Source organism: Diceros bicornis, chromosome 19 (genome assembly GCF_020826845.1).
Source record: "Diceros bicornis minor isolate mBicDic1 chromosome 19, mDicBic1.mat.cur, whole genome shotgun sequence".
In the NCBI taxonomy this organism is placed as follows: Eukaryota; Metazoa; Chordata; class Mammalia; order Perissodactyla; family Rhinocerotidae; genus Diceros; species Diceros bicornis.
In genome coordinates, this window is record NC_080758.1 from 28,819,641 (window position 1) to 28,834,128 (window position 14,488).

At 58.1% G+C, this 14,488-nt stretch overlaps 1 protein-coding gene across 1 annotated transcript; it reads right to left on the reverse strand.

The window, feature by feature from the left end:
• Nucleotides 1-383: 383 nt before the first annotated feature.
• On the reverse strand, nucleotides 384-12,269 carry SCRT2 (scratch family transcriptional repressor 2). The gene is made up of 2 exons (XM_058562144.1): nucleotides 12,137-12,269; nucleotides 384-1,174 (listed from the first exon to the last, which is right to left on the reverse strand). The coding sequence occupies exons 1-2, from the start codon at nucleotides 12,267-12,269 to the stop codon at nucleotides 384-386; spliced, it is 924 nt and encodes a 307-aa protein (XP_058418127.1).
• Nucleotides 12,270-14,488: the final 2,219 nt, after the last annotated feature.

Consider the following 14,488-nt stretch of genomic DNA (forward strand, 5'->3'; position numbering starts at 1 on the left):
ATGGTCAGAGAGACTCAGAAAGGTCTGAAAATCAGAACGGGAGAGGTGCAGGGTCCGGGCGGGCAAAAATTCCGGCTCTGAGGCCCGGGAGAGATTGGCCTGGTGCCTGAGTTGGGAGCCTTGAGGGCATGGACAGGGGGTCAAGGTCCGAGTCTTGGGAGCCGGAAAGGACAATGAGAGTCGGGGTACACTGTGGAAGGCAGTGCCAGAAGTGAGTGATGGGTCTAGGGGCTGGAGAGAAGAGTTCCGGGCTGGCAGGGGGTGCCCACGAGGGGCGTGGGCAGGGAAACGCAGCTGGGGGGTGGAGAGGGCGCTGAGGGCGCCAGTGGGGGGCGCGGGGCGCGTGGGGAGCGAGATCCCGGCGCGGGGGCGCGGCGGGCGGCTCAGCTGGCGGGGCCGGCGGGGGGCGGCGGGGGCGGCTCGGCCCCCTTGACGCAGGCGGCCTCGCAGTGCTTGTGGAGGTAGGACTTGAGCGCGAAACTCTTGTCGCACTGGCGGCAGCGGTAGTGCTTGAAGGCCGAGTGCGTCTGCATGTGCGCGCGCAAGTTGGAGCGGTCGGCGAAGGCCTTGCCGCAGTGCGCGCAGCCGAACGGCTTCTCGCCCGTGTGCGAGCGCATGTGGCCCTGCAGCAGCCAGGGCCGCGAGAAGGCCTTGCCGCACACGCCGCACTTGTGGCGCAGGTTGTGCGTGAGCACGTGCATGGCCAGCGCGGGCATGGACACGTACGCCTTGCCGCACGTCGGGCACTTGCGCGCCAGCTGGCTGTCCAGGCTGCGGTGCGTCTGCTTGTGGCGGCTCAGGTTCGACGACGTGGCGTACGTCTTGCCGCACTCGGCGCACGCGTGCCGGTGCCCGACCCCCGCCGGCGCCCCCGCGCGCCCCGCGCGCCCCCCGGCGCTCCCGGCGTCCCCCGCGCCCCCCGCCTCCCCGCCGCCCCCGCCGCGCCGCCGCCGCGAGCGCCCGTCCGAGATGAAGAAGGCGTCCATGGAGTAGCTGTCGGTCACGGCCGCCTCGCCGCGGAAGTAGCGCGCCGACAGGCTGGACTGCGGACTCTCGGGGTCGCTGTACTCCTCCGGCGCCGCCGGCGGGTACGCGGGCTCGGCCCGCGCCAGCTCCAGGCCCGGCTTCTGGTCCGCATCGTAGCTGCTGGGGGGCAGGCAGTGCGGGGCATAACCTGGAGGGGCGAGAGGGGAGCGGGGAGGAAGGTGAGGCGCCGGGTCCGGGTCACTCCCCGCACCCTCCAGCTCGGCGTCCCCGTGGCCGCTCTTCGAGGATGATGGCTGCTGGTAAGACTTCCGTCGCTGTCACGCACCTCTGCTCTTGGCGTCAGGCTGCTTGGGTCAGATCCTTCCTCCGTGGACCACAATGAAAATACCCCCACCCCATCCTCGTGGAGCACGGTGCCCTGCAGGGTTCTACTGGCTTTGTGTTCTCTCATCTCACAACCGCTCAGTGAGGGTCTTATTATTGCACCCACTTTACAGATAGAGAAACCGAGGCATGTAGTCTAAGGTCGCAGCTTGTAAGTGGTGGAGCCGGATTCGGGCCTTTGCAGGCTGACGCCGAAGCCCATGCTCTCTTTATTCCAGCAATATCCTGCCGTTCCAGTTCTATAACTTCTGTGAACCTCGGTTTCCTCATCTACAAAATGGAGCTTATAATAGGACACTCCTTCCCAGGATCTTTGGAAGGAGTGAGTAAAGTGATAAAAATGAACCATGTATTAAGCGCTTACTGTGTGCCAGGCCCTGCCTCGATGCTTTACGCATGCTAACTCATTTAACCATCACGTAATAGTACAACGTAGGTACTATTATAATCCCCATTTTACATGTAAGGAAATGGAGAGAGAGGGAGCACGCGGTAATTGCTATATAAATGTTAGCTATTATAATTATGCTTTTTACTTGCTTGAAAAAGTGACTTCACTGAAGATTGTTTAATTGTCTGCCTCCTCCACCAGACTGTGAGCTTCCCAGGGCTGGCACTGTGTGCCCAGCATGTGCCTGGCTCAGAAGAGCTGTGCAATGAATAGATGTTGCATAAACGAATCACAGTCCTCTTAGACCCACCTCCCAGAGTTGCTGGAGGATTTAAGAGGTCAAGTGTGTGGCGTGTAATAGGTGCTCCAGGAAAGGGACTTCCTTTCACTTGCCCCCAAGCCTGCTTTGCTCCCTGCTCCACTAGCAGCCTTCTGGAGTCCCCTGTGAGAATTCACCTCCCCCTCCTCCTCCCTCGTCTCTAGAGTTGGACCAGAAATCCTGTCCATCTTGGGTTTGAGTGATTGGTGGGTGGGCTGGCTGGGGCTCTCCCAGGGCATTCCACAAGGGCCTCCCAGAGGCAGGGGCGACCGGGATTTGTCTGTGTTTCCCAGGGCCTAGCATGGTCCTAGCACCCTTCCTGAGGACCCTGGAGCCTGGGCTCCCTGGAGTTTCTGACAGACATGCACAAAGGTATCAACCTGGCACTAAATTACCAAGTGTTTCCATTGTCCTTTGATTCCGGAGAATAATGGAGGTTAGGCCCCTTTGCGTGGTTTCACAGCTGGGGAGTGGCACAGTGGGGGATTGGATCCTCTCCTTCTGACCTCTGAGATCTGTCATATTGTCCCCCCTGCCCCCCCCCCCACAGCCTTCCTCACTCAAGTGAACAGGTGGAAGAGGGCTTTGTAAGCGGGGAGCCGGATTCGGAGCCTGCCTTCCCTCAAACAGCCTGCCTGATTCAGCCTCCATGCCTTTGCCCCTCAGCTGGCATTTGGGATGGTCACAGGGTGAAGTCTGTGCAGACTGTCCCCAAACTCTGAAGGCCAGGGTGTGCCCTTATTTTTTCCTCTGTCCCTTCAGCTGCCCACACGGGGCCCTCTGCACACAGAGTGATGGGGATTGTGGCTGTAGATGACTCAGTAGGGAGCGGCTCTGTGGTCAGATGCAGAGGGCAGTGGTGGTGGCAGTTTTGTAATGGGTGGGGGGCTTGCCCAGCCTCTCAGCACCCCACTCCTCCTCTCCTGTCTGCCTTTGGTCTGGGGGTACCCCCACCTCCCCCTCCAGGAATCAGTCCTGGTACTCAGGCCCCAAAACGTTCAGGGGGTATTGTTTCAGACTGAGTTAAATACGTGTTGGGTACTCCCAGACACCCTCTTTCTCCTTCTCTATTTCTTCCCATTATAATTACTGATGATAATGATAATAATAGCTAATAATTATTTAGCACTTACTGTGTGCCAGGCTCTGTGCTAAGCTTCCCTCCCATTGCCTCATTGGATCATCATAAAAATACTTGTATTACAGATGAGGAGACTGAGGTGCAGAATGGTGGTGGGAATTGCTCAAGGGGTGGAGCGAGGATTGGAACCCACTGCACTTCCCCTCTCATTTTCCACACACTGGGGGTCCCTGAGGAAGGGGCTGTGGCTGGGCTGTTCACCTCCTGTCCCCCGTGCCCCAGCTCGTGGACACTCTATAAGTATTTGTCACATGGGTGATAAAGATGTGCCAGGCCAGCCTCACTCCCCAGCCCAGCAGGGTCTGCTACAGGCCGTTCTGTGTACCTGGTCTTGAGGCAGCTTGATTCCCCGACACAGATTGTAGCTGGTGACCTTGAGCAAGTCATGCATCTCTGTGCACCTCAGGTCCTTTCTGATATGAGGATAGTGTAGAATCCATTTGGAGGGGTCACCGATCATGTGACCAGGGCCTGGCATGTTCTGTCATGAGAAGGATGGCATATTGTTTAAGAACACAACTCGTGTGCCACACTGCCTGGATTGAGTTCCAGCTTTACTATTCTCAGCTGTGTGATCTTGGACAAACTACTTGACCTCTCTGGGCTTCTGTTTCCCCAGCTGTAAAATGGGGAATAATAAAAGCACTTAACTCATACAGTTGCAGGAAGGAGTCCATGAATAAACAAACATAAGTGGACAGTGACCAAATAATAATGAACACTCCTGGAGCGCTTATGTGTCAGACACAGTTAAAGGCTTTACGCACGTGAGTACATTCCAGCCTCAGGACTCTAAGGTTGGTGCTGTCTTACAGACGAGGAAACCGAGGCACAAGGTGGTTAAGTAACATGCCCAGGGAGCACAGGTAGTAATTCAGAGCCAGGATTCCACATTGTAGCCTGGCACATTGTAAACCCACCATACATGCTGGCTGTTACTATTACTAATAATAACAATCTCCCCAGGTGGGCTTCTGTGCTACAGTTTTGTTGGCACCTGTTGCGGCTCCTCCTTGGGCCTCTGTTTCCTCCCCGGGGTGTGTACGTTCTGTCTCCTGTGCTGGTGAGGAAGTAGTGGGAGCCAGATGAACCAGGCAGTCCTCACCCAACTGGGCCGTCTGCCCCTGGCGCCCTCTGGTGGCGGCTTGCAGCACTGCAGAACCTTACTCCTGTCCCTGGGGGGGGCTCTTGATATAGAAATAGGGGTACCTCAGACAAAGGCTGCTCATCTGTCTACAGGGGGATGCAGAATTGCATTTGGGACAGGAATTGTGGCGCCAGACCTGATGTGGCTGTGGAGTTTGGCATGGGTTGCCGGGGGCGGCTCATATGAGAGTTAGTGTGGTCATGCTAGGAGGAGGTGATTCTAACTTGCTTTGTGACATTGGCCGGTTGCTTAACTTCTTTGGACTCGGTCTGCACAGGGAGAAGCGTGACTGGGTGCTCTAGAGACCCTTCCTGCGTTGTGACTGGATAGATCCCTCAGTCATGCCCCTTGTGCTGTCCCCGCCCCACAGCCCCCATCAGCAACACCTCGTTCTTCGCAGATCCACGACCTCTCCCTAGCTCTGTGACCTTGGGCAAGTTACTTAACCTTTTTGTGCCACGTTTATATAAGGGAGCTCATAACAGGCTCGAATGAATTGACGCTTGTAAAGTGTACAACTCCTGGCACACCGTCGCCTCTCAAGCTGTTATTATTCTTGCCGTTACTATTATCCCTGCATTTCCTGCTGATATCCTTGTAATCTGCCAGAGAGTGACATGCATGGTGTCTCAGGGTGCTGTGTGACCTTGGGCAAACCACCTCACCTCTCTGGGCCTCAACCCTGGAGAATCCTGTAGGGCACTATAGGGCATGCTCTTCTAACTTTGTGCATCAAACCCAGACAGGCTTGGGGTGCCTTTCTCTGCCCCACAAGTGACTATAGAAGGCTGAGCTGCCTGTCCCCTAGTGGACAGGGTGAGACAGGGCTCTCCTGCTTGGGTCTGGATAGAGGAAGAGAGGGACCCAGGGAGAAGAGACCTGGCTCTCCTCCTGGCCCTTTTACTCATACCCTAGCTGTGCGACCTTGGGCAAGTCACGCAGCCTCTCTGGGCTCAAATCTTCCATTTGAGGGATAGGGACTAGAGCCACCCCTGCCACACGAGGCTATGGGGAAGGCTCAGAAACAGTTTGGAGATGTGGAGATGTCATGCACATGTCACCAGAGAGTGACTTGGTTTTCCCTGCCCAAGAGTCTTGATATTTTAGATTGAAGGTGCAGAATCCATTAAAAAAATCCTGCACCCAAAGAAGTGGTGGGAAGGGACTGTTATGAGAATGAAGGCACTGGGCCCTCTGCAGACACGGTCTCATCCAACTGACCCCTTGGGGTGAAGCGGGGTGTCTCCGACAAGTCCTGATACTGCTTCCATCCACCACCGAGCCCTCCCTGTGTGCCAGGTGCTGCACCAACGACGGGAGAGGATTTGCCAAGGTCACTGAAGGGCGAGTTAGGCTTGAAACCCTCCAAAGCCTGTGTTTTTTCCAAAACACCTGGGCGGGCATGGAGACATGCTGGAGGAGGGAAGATTTTCCATTGGTGGGGGAGAGAGATGGTGGGTTTCTTCAAATACACCCCCTAGTTGGCCTGTGTCTGATGGTATGGAGTGTTGGAGGTGGGGAGAAGCTGTTGTTCTATTTGTAAATAACACTAATTAATAAAAGTAATGACTAACACTTATTGAGCACTTACTGTGTACAAGGCACCCTGCTCAGTGCTTTATGCATATTAGCTTGTGTCTAAGGGAACACAATGGTCACTTCCTCCTGTGCCCTAGTTCTGTGGAGGCCCAGAGAGGGGCCTTGACCCACCTCAGGTCACAAAGCAAGTTCTTATCAGAGCTAGGCTGGCCTCCTGCCTCCCAGTCCAGGGTTCTTTTTCCCAGCCTCTCCCAGATTCCCAGGGTCCCAAACTTCCTCCAGGGAATTTCCAGCCCCAATCCCACTTCTCTGTCTCTAGATGGGCAGAAAAAGAGAGGGGCCGCTGGTGGGTCAGCTTCCCAGGTGGCCCACTTTCCTGAGGAGGGCCCAGCCCTGCTTGGTGGGGGGCTGAGGGGCTGCTGCGTGGGTATATTTAGCGCTGCTTCTTGCTGTGCCAGGGCCTGGGGCCTCAAGAATCAGCTCCAGCCAGCTGAGCAGAAAGCCAGGTCTGTCAGCAGCAAAGCGGGATAAAAATAGTTTCTCCTGTCTGCTCGCAGAGCTGGGCAAAGGGTCTGGTACCTCCCCCTCCCCTTATTATAGCATCTTTGTTAGCGGTTCCCTGGGCACTGGACCAGAAATGACACCCACCTCCTCCAGGGACCTGGCAGCTGGTACACCTGCCCACTGGGGAGGGCGTCTCTGAGTCCACATGAGCAGGGGGCAGAGTGAGGTCTGGCCCAACATGACCAGGGCTGTAGACATGGGGCTGCCCACTGACCCAGGCCCAGGGAGTGTCCAGAAGATACCGGGGCCCCTCCCCACCATCCCTACCTCCTGAAACCCCCATATTCTGTTTTCTTCTGACTGTGACCCAATTTCTGTGGCCCACAGGGAGGTCCACAGCTCTGCAGGAATCGATAGGAAAGATTTTTCAAGGGGCTGTGGAGGTGGGAGTGGGCGGCTGAGGGTCTTGAAGTGCCCAGCACTGGCTGGTGGTGGAGCAGCCTCCTGCTCCCTGGGAGGAGTCTCTGACGGGCCCTTTCTTGGGCCTCTTCTAGAGACCGGGTTTCTTGCACAATGAGCGTGGTCTCTCCAGGTCTCCTGTTTTCCACCCTACCTCTCTCTGCCCCAGAAGGGTGCAGTCAGAGGGCCCATTCCTGTCTCCCTTCCTACACAAAGGCTGGCAGTGGACACTCCACTCCAGGGGAGACCATAGCTGGGAAGGAGGCCAACCATTCTGGGGTCCTCATCTCTCTCTGCAGTGTCTCGTCATGTCCCCCAGAGGGCCTCCAGGATGTGGGGCCCCCTAGAATATGTGGATGAAGCACCCACCAGGGAGTGTGGGAGCGTCCACTGTTTATGCCCTTCTGACCTTGGGCAAGTCACGGGCCCTCCCTGGCCCCAGGTTTGCCTCTGCAGTTTGGAGCCGATCCTCCCCTGCGCTTGCTGCCCTTTGCCCACAGTGTGTGTGTCGGGGAGTTTGGGGGATGTAGAAATTGCTGTGCTGACACAGGGCCTTGATGTACTCTCCTGCCCTCCTTTAGGGACCGCAAACTAGACTGTCCGAAGAGTGGACACTCAGCTCGAGACCCTCATGTCCCCCTTGTGATCCCAGGCTTTAGAGGGGATGGTGGGCCCCAGATTCCATATCCCACGTGAGCCCTGTTGTTATACACTCCTACTGACTAATTCTTAGGAAAATCAGATTTTTGGGTCCCCCGCAAGAGCTAAAAGAGATCAAGTTCAACGGCTTCATTTCATGAGAGGGAAACTGAGGCTAGGGAGGGGAAGATTAGTCCAAGGCCACAGAGAAGGCTAACGGTGGATCTAAGACTTGAACCCAGCCAGCCTTGAGAATGGACCTGGACATGTCCTTGGACTGGAAATTGGGCCTGGATCTTGATCCTGGACCCTGAGTGTTGACTTGGACCTGATCCTGGACATTGAAACTTGAAGCTGTACATGGATTTGTCCTGAATCTCAGACGGAACCTGCAGCCTCGGACCTAGACCTCGGACCTGGACCTCGGACCTGGTCCCAGACCTAAGGCCGGACGTAGATGTTGGACCTGGACCTCAGATCTGGACATGGATGTCAGACTGGATGTCAGACCTGGACCTCTGACATGTCTCTAACCTGGGCCTTGGACCTGAACTAAGGAGGAGATGTCAGGGGAAGTGGTGGTTAAAGAAGACCCAGATGGGGCTGCTGTGTGTCCTAGGGCACCTCTCCAGCCGTCTCTGGCCTCCTTCTGCTGAGGGATTGGGGCAGTCCTTTTGTGTCCCTGCTCCCCAGACGGGCTTTCTGAGGTGTGCGGTGGTTGTGTGGCAGTTGGGGACTTTCAGCTGGGCTCCGGGGCCTGGCCTGAGCGACTCCCGGCGCCTTGGAGGCAGGGAGAGGAAGCGGGTGCTGGTGGCATTGGTCCCCTGAGTACACCTACGGGCAGAAGGAGGAGCGCCGCCTCAGCCTGCTGGGAGGCTTACTGTGGCTGCCGAGGGCGGGCAGCGGCGTTATTGGATTGGCAGTGATCCCTCATCTGCCTGGGTCGGTGCGCTCTGAAGGAGTGGGGGCAGGACGGGGGCGGGGGTGCAGAGGACAGCGGACCTGGTGCTCAGCTGGAGTTCGGAGTTGGGGGGTGAGGGGAGGTAGGGCCTCCAGGGGCAGTGAAGATGTCCTTGCCGGGGGTCCACGGAGACCACTGCGGTGCAGCTGGGTGAGCAGCAGCCTTCTCCGGGAGGGCTGCGAGGCCCCGGCATCCCCCAGGACAGGGCTGGGGCCTGTGAAGGAGTGGGCGGGCTTGGTGGAGCTGGAGGGCGAGGCGGTTCTGAGAGGGTGAGGAGGATGTGAGTTGGCATCTCACCGAGACTGAATCTGTGCTCAGAGTTACCCGCGGGAGAGGAGGGGAAGGGAAGGCTCCGCGGAGGCAAAACACAGTGGAGGAGCGGGAGGAGCCGGATGGGGAGAAAGGGGGCATTGTACTGGAGAGCAGGGTGAGAGTCCATCTGGTCTCCCTTCTTTGGGGAGCTCTGCAGAGAGACCTGACGCTTCCCCCATTTGGGGGGCTTCCTCTTCCCTATTTAGGGGTTCTGTGGGTTGGGGGGGAGCCTGGAGCCCAGATGCACCTGCTGCGCCCTCTGCCTGGCCCACGGACGCTGAACACGAAGGGAGTGTGAAGCAAAGAAGAGCATCGCGCACATGTGTGTGTGTGTGTGTATGTGCATGTGTCCTGTGTGTGGAGGAGGAGTCCTCCAGGAATTCTCCAGCTCTCCCCGGCATTCCCTGAGCTGGGGGTACACGTCCTTAGTTTAGGGTCCTGCATCTTCATCAGTTAGGAGCCTGTGGTTCCCCTCCCCACCTCCCCAGATGCCCCTCACACCAGCCTCATCCTGACCCTGCAGCCTTTGCTGCAGGAATGGCTTGTAAGAGGATCTTTCTAATAACTGGAACTATCTCCAGCCCCAGGCCCTCCCTCCTCCCTCCCGCCCATCTCCCCCTCCCTCCCTCCCTCTCCACCCCGCCCCCCTCCTCTCTTTCTCCTTGTTTACCCAGCACACTTACACACGCTGGGAGAGAAAAACGTCGGCTCAGCAATTTTTCACACTTCCCTCAAACGCTCAGCAAGGTTATTTCCGGCAGAGCAGACACAACGGGCCACTCGGAGCCGGCAGGCTCTCAGAGGACCCCCAGCACCCCTACCCACCGGTGGAGTGAGGGAGCGTTCACTGCCCATCTGGCCACACCCCAGGGATGGGAGAGGCCCCTGGAAACAGGACAAGGCAGACCCTGCATTTCTTGGCCATACCCAGGCTTGAAGGGTCACCCCCTGTTCTCTGGCGCTGTCTACTGCAGACACTGCCAAGGTGGCCAGGCCAGGGTGCCTGTCCTCACCACGGGGCAGCCTGTAGAGACTGAAGCCAAGAGAAATGCCTGGCCTCAGAAACTCTGCCACCCCCAGCCAGACGTCAAATGGTAAATGTACCCCCACAGAAACCCTGAAAATGGCCTCCTGCCTTCTGTTAGACCTTCATCCAGGCATCTTCAGTGCCTCCCACCTCACACTTGACCTTCACAGAAGCTGAGCTTGTCAAAGTTGGAAGGATACTTAGTTCATGCCATCCAAACTCTCACTGCTGGGGAGGCAGAGGACCAGAGAAGCGAAAGCACTTGCCCAAGGTCACACAGCGAGTCAGAGATCTAGAGCCCAGGCCTCCTGGAGTTCGGAGTTTGAAGCCAGACATCAGCCTATCTGGACAGCCTCAGGATACCCTGGAGGTCAGGGAGCTGCTCTGGAGCCCTTCGGAGAAGGGGCCAAAGACAGGGGTGGTGCTAGGGTATCAAACCTGGCGGAACCTCCACAGGAACACTCTGCTGATCGCTCTGCCCTGTCCCTGCTTCCCCCCATCACTCAGGGGCTCTTTTCAAAGCCTGTTTGGACTGAATTCAAGGCAAGGCACTCCTGCCTCCCTGCTGAGGAACAGCCTGCAGTTTTGGCTGTGCATGAGAAATTCTCTGGGTTTCCTCAGCTGGCCTGGGGACAGGACCAAGGGGACCTCAGGAGTGGGAGCCCAGGGCTTTGTGTCAGTCCCCCAAGGGATCCACATCCCAGTCTTGCAGGCGTTTCAGTTTCTACCCAGCTCCCAGCACATACACCCCCAGCCCTGGCATGGCCCCAAGTCCACCCTCTGTCCTGCCAGCACACAGCCAAGCCTAGCCATGTCCCTGGGCTTCTGTCCTTGACCCTAAGAGGCCCTGGGGTCACAAAAAGAGGACAGTAGAATAAGGACATGTGGGCAAAGAAAAAGGGGGGTGGTTCTCTTGGGCCTCTGGGGGAGGTCAGGGGCTGAGGGGCTATAGCTGTATACCAGATCACTCTCTAATTTCTTTGACCTTGATGAGGTCACAGAGCCCTTCGCCCAGCGCCCTCTTGCTACCTGGCTTGGCAGAGTAATGGAATGTGGGTGAAGTGCTTGGAAATCCCTGAGGTGGCAGCCCCCACCCTCCTCGGCTCCTGCCTTTGCCATCTTGGCTCCCCCTCATCCTCAGCCCTTTCTTCTCTCCTTTTTCTCTCCTCTCCTATTCCCTCCTCCCTCCCTCCCTCCCTCTCTCCCCCTCTCTCTCTCTATCTCTCTCGCGCTCTCCCTCTCTCCCTCTCTCCCTCTCTCTCTCTCTCTCTCACACACACACACACACACACACACACACACACACACACACTCCCCAAAGCTGATGCCCCATGTGATGTCAGATTTCTTACTGGGAAAGGGACGCCTCCTCTCCAGACACCTGCCCTGATGGGGGCCATCAGAGGAGAACTCTTTTGTGATCCCCTTGATGGGGAATGGAGTCCGCAGAAGCAATCTTTGCTTCTTCTCCACACCCTCCAGAGACCACCCCCTTCTGGGCCTGAGTGACCTCTCTTGTCCCCCAAACCCTTGTACCTGCAGGAACTTGCTCTGAGAAGAGATGGAGTGTGTCCGGGGTGGGGGACTTACAAGGAGCAGCAGGGCTGGCTCTGGAGGGGTTGAGAGGCTGGGAGTGGGGAGGGAGTGCAGCCAGGGGACCGGGAGCCACTCTTGGAGAACCTCTCCTAGAAACCCCTCTTCCTTGCAGTCCCCAGGACGGGCCCAGCCTTTGGCCGGTGTGTGTGGCCAAGGGTAACAAAAGAGTTGCTGAGAGAGGGGGCCTGAGAACACTCGTCTGGCATTGCCAGGGAGAGCAGGATTGAAAGGAAGGAGGGTGCCTCCAGCTACCCCCAGGGAGTGAACCCCATCTCCCCAGGGACTGGTAGTCCAGGCCTGCTTACCTTCCCCACTAGGGCAGCACACTCAGGCAGCCGGCCTCCTTCCCTCAACCAGGGACAGGGCACCCTCAGACTGCCTTGTGCATTAGCCCCCCAGCACTAGCCCTTCATGGGTGTCCCTCTCTCTCCATTCTCTTGCCACCCCTCACTCCAGCACTGTTCTAGGGCCACAACTTTCAAAGTCCGGGCTGGCGCGTGGCTGCGGGATGGGCCCAGCCTGCGACTTTCCCTTTGTACGGACCTAGCCCCTGCCCCGCCCGCCCAGCCCTCGGGAAGCCCTGGAGACGCACACAGCCAGGGAAATCTCCTCCTGGGGTTCCCTGCTGCGCGCACCCCTCCTCGTGGCTCGAGTTGGGGAGGGCCCGAACTCCCCTCCCGGCCTCCCCCCCTTCACCCCCCCCCCCCGCCCCGTGCAAGGTCCCACTCACCGTTGTCCCCCGGCGGCCCCCGGGCACCAGGCAGCACGTAGGCGGTCTCCAAGGGGTGGTAGGTGGGGGCCGGCACCCCGCTGCACTGGAAGCCGTCCCCTTTGATCTTCTTTACCAGGAAGGAGCGCGGCATGGTGCGACTGGCGGGGGGCTCGGCGGGGGCACTTGCGCGGGGCCCCGGTGGGGGGAGGCGGCCAGCCGGGCGCGATTGGCTGTCTGCGCGAGGTTTCAGCACTGGACAGCTCCCAGCGGGCGGGGGGCCGGCGGCAGCGCGGAGCCGGCCCCGGCGGCGGCGGCCCCGGCTCTGGCTCGGGCTCCCGCGCGGGCTGGGCGGCGGCGGCGGCGCGCAGACAGGCGATCGCTGGAGCTGTGCTCAGCACTCCGGCTGCCGGCTTTATATGGGACGCAGGCTGGAGGAGATCAGGTGGTCCCCTAGCAATGGAACTGTTCGGCGCTCTAATCCATCAAATGTCCCCCAGGACAATCGCTCCGCACACGTTCCCCTGAACCGGCGGCGGCGGGGGCAGGCCAGGCGCAGGGAGCAGGGGGCAGGCAGGAGGGGAGAAAGTGAGGACGAGAAAGGCGCAGAGATATAGAGAGACGGAGAAAGAGGAGTGGGGGGGGGCGGGGAGAGAGAGAGAGGAGATACACAGAGAAAGACAGAAAGAGACATACAGAGAAAGAGACACACGCTGCAAGAGGTAAAAACAGAAGCAGCGAGACCAAGATAAGGACAAAAAGACACAAGGGAGAAACAGAGAGAGAAGAAAGACAGAAATGGAGAGAAGTAGCAACACGCACCCACGGCAGGAAACGAGAGATCCAAACACACAAAAAGAAAGCCCCCCAGGGATGCGAAGAAAGGAAAAGAAAAGTGCAAGATAGAGGGAGAGCCGAGGGGAGAGGACGGAGAGTGGTCGTGCAGGCGGGGTTCAGGCACATGGGGACACAGGGAAGGGGATGCAAAGAAAAGAGTGTGAGCTTGCCAGCAGCCCTCCTGCCTCCAGTCCTCTCCCTCTCCCCCAGTTCTGAAGTGGCCAGTGTGGACACTCAGCTTTAACTAGAGGAAGTTGTCCCCCCACCCCAGCTTGGCTTCCTACTGAAGCCCCTATTGGGTTTGGGGTTCAACTTTCTTCCCCCAGAACTGGTGGGGGGAGCAAGTCCTCCATGCCAATGCCGCCCAGCTCAGCCAGTCCTGTTCCGGTGCCTAGCTCAGGCGGGCGCTGCAAGAGGAAGTGAAAATCGTCCAGTAATTAATTTCCCTGCTGCCGGGGGGTGGTGGTTTTGACACATCCGAGGCTGTGTCTTTCCCTGAAGCGGGGAGCAGACAATAGAGACACGTGGACTGGGAAGGGAGAGGGGGGAAGGGAGGGGGAGCGGGGCTCCCGCTGGAACTCTTTGCAGGTCAGCTCCTTTGTCTCCAGGAGGATCTGAGCAGAGCCCCCCACCATCCGGCCAAAACCTGGGGGAGCTCCCACATCTGGGCAGGAGAACTCAGCCCCCCCGTCCACAGGCTGCTTGGCCAAGTGCCATGGTGGTGGGCTGGCCTCAGCAAGCATGGGATGGCCAGTGCACGCGAGTCCCAGAATCAGACTCTAGGAATGCCAAGGTCTCACTGGTCGCCAGCTTTCTGGTTATGGGATGCCAGGCTAATGGAGTGGGGATGTGCTTTTGGGATGGGGTCGTCCAATACCAGTAGGGACACTAAGACCCAGAGAAGGCATGGAGGTGCCTGAGGTCCCACAGTGAATCAGCAGAAATTTCCAGAGACTCCAGTGGCCTTTGGGCACCACTGAGTCAGGGGCTAAACACAGTCTTTGAGGTGTGGCTTAGAAAGCTCAGAATAAAATTTGAGTGCCTGATCTTGCCAAGGCCCTGCATGATCTGGGGTCCCATCTTTCCAGCCAAATTGCCTCATATCTTGCCCTCTGGTACTTTTTTAAACCTCAGTCGCCGAGAGTTGAGGTGACCACAGCCCTTCACACACGGCACACCCCTGTGTTCCCTCCTCCAGCCGCACAAGCCTTGGGCTTGCTGCTCTCTCACCTGTCTGTTGGCCTCCCACTGTTTCCTCTGTGCAGGTTGTCCTTCCTTCCGCTTCACCCTAGCTCACCCCTACTTGTCCTCAGGACTTAGCTGAGGCATCACTTCCTCGAGGAAGTCTCCCTCACTTCCTACACTGAGGACTAGGCCAGCTTGCCCATTAGCCCCTGAGCTTCATGAGGACAGAGACTCTGTCCCACCGTTGGCTCAGCCCACTCTCACAGTGTGCAGTAGGGTATCCCAGCTCCCTCACTTAATAGCTATGGGCCCTTGGGCAAGTTATTCAACTGCTCTGTGCCTCAATTTCCC

What these genes read in the sequence shown, in the direction of transcription:
- SCRT2 (XM_058562144.1), bottom strand. Translation starts at nt 12,269, where the DNA reads ATGCCGCGCTCCTTCCTGGTAAAGAAGATCAAAGGGGACGGCTTCCAG. An exon ending in GGGGCCGCCGGGGGACAACG is followed by an intron (nt 1,175 to 12,136) that starts GTGAGTGGGACC and finishes TCGCCCCTCCAG; the next exon opens with GTTATGCCCCGCACTGCCTG.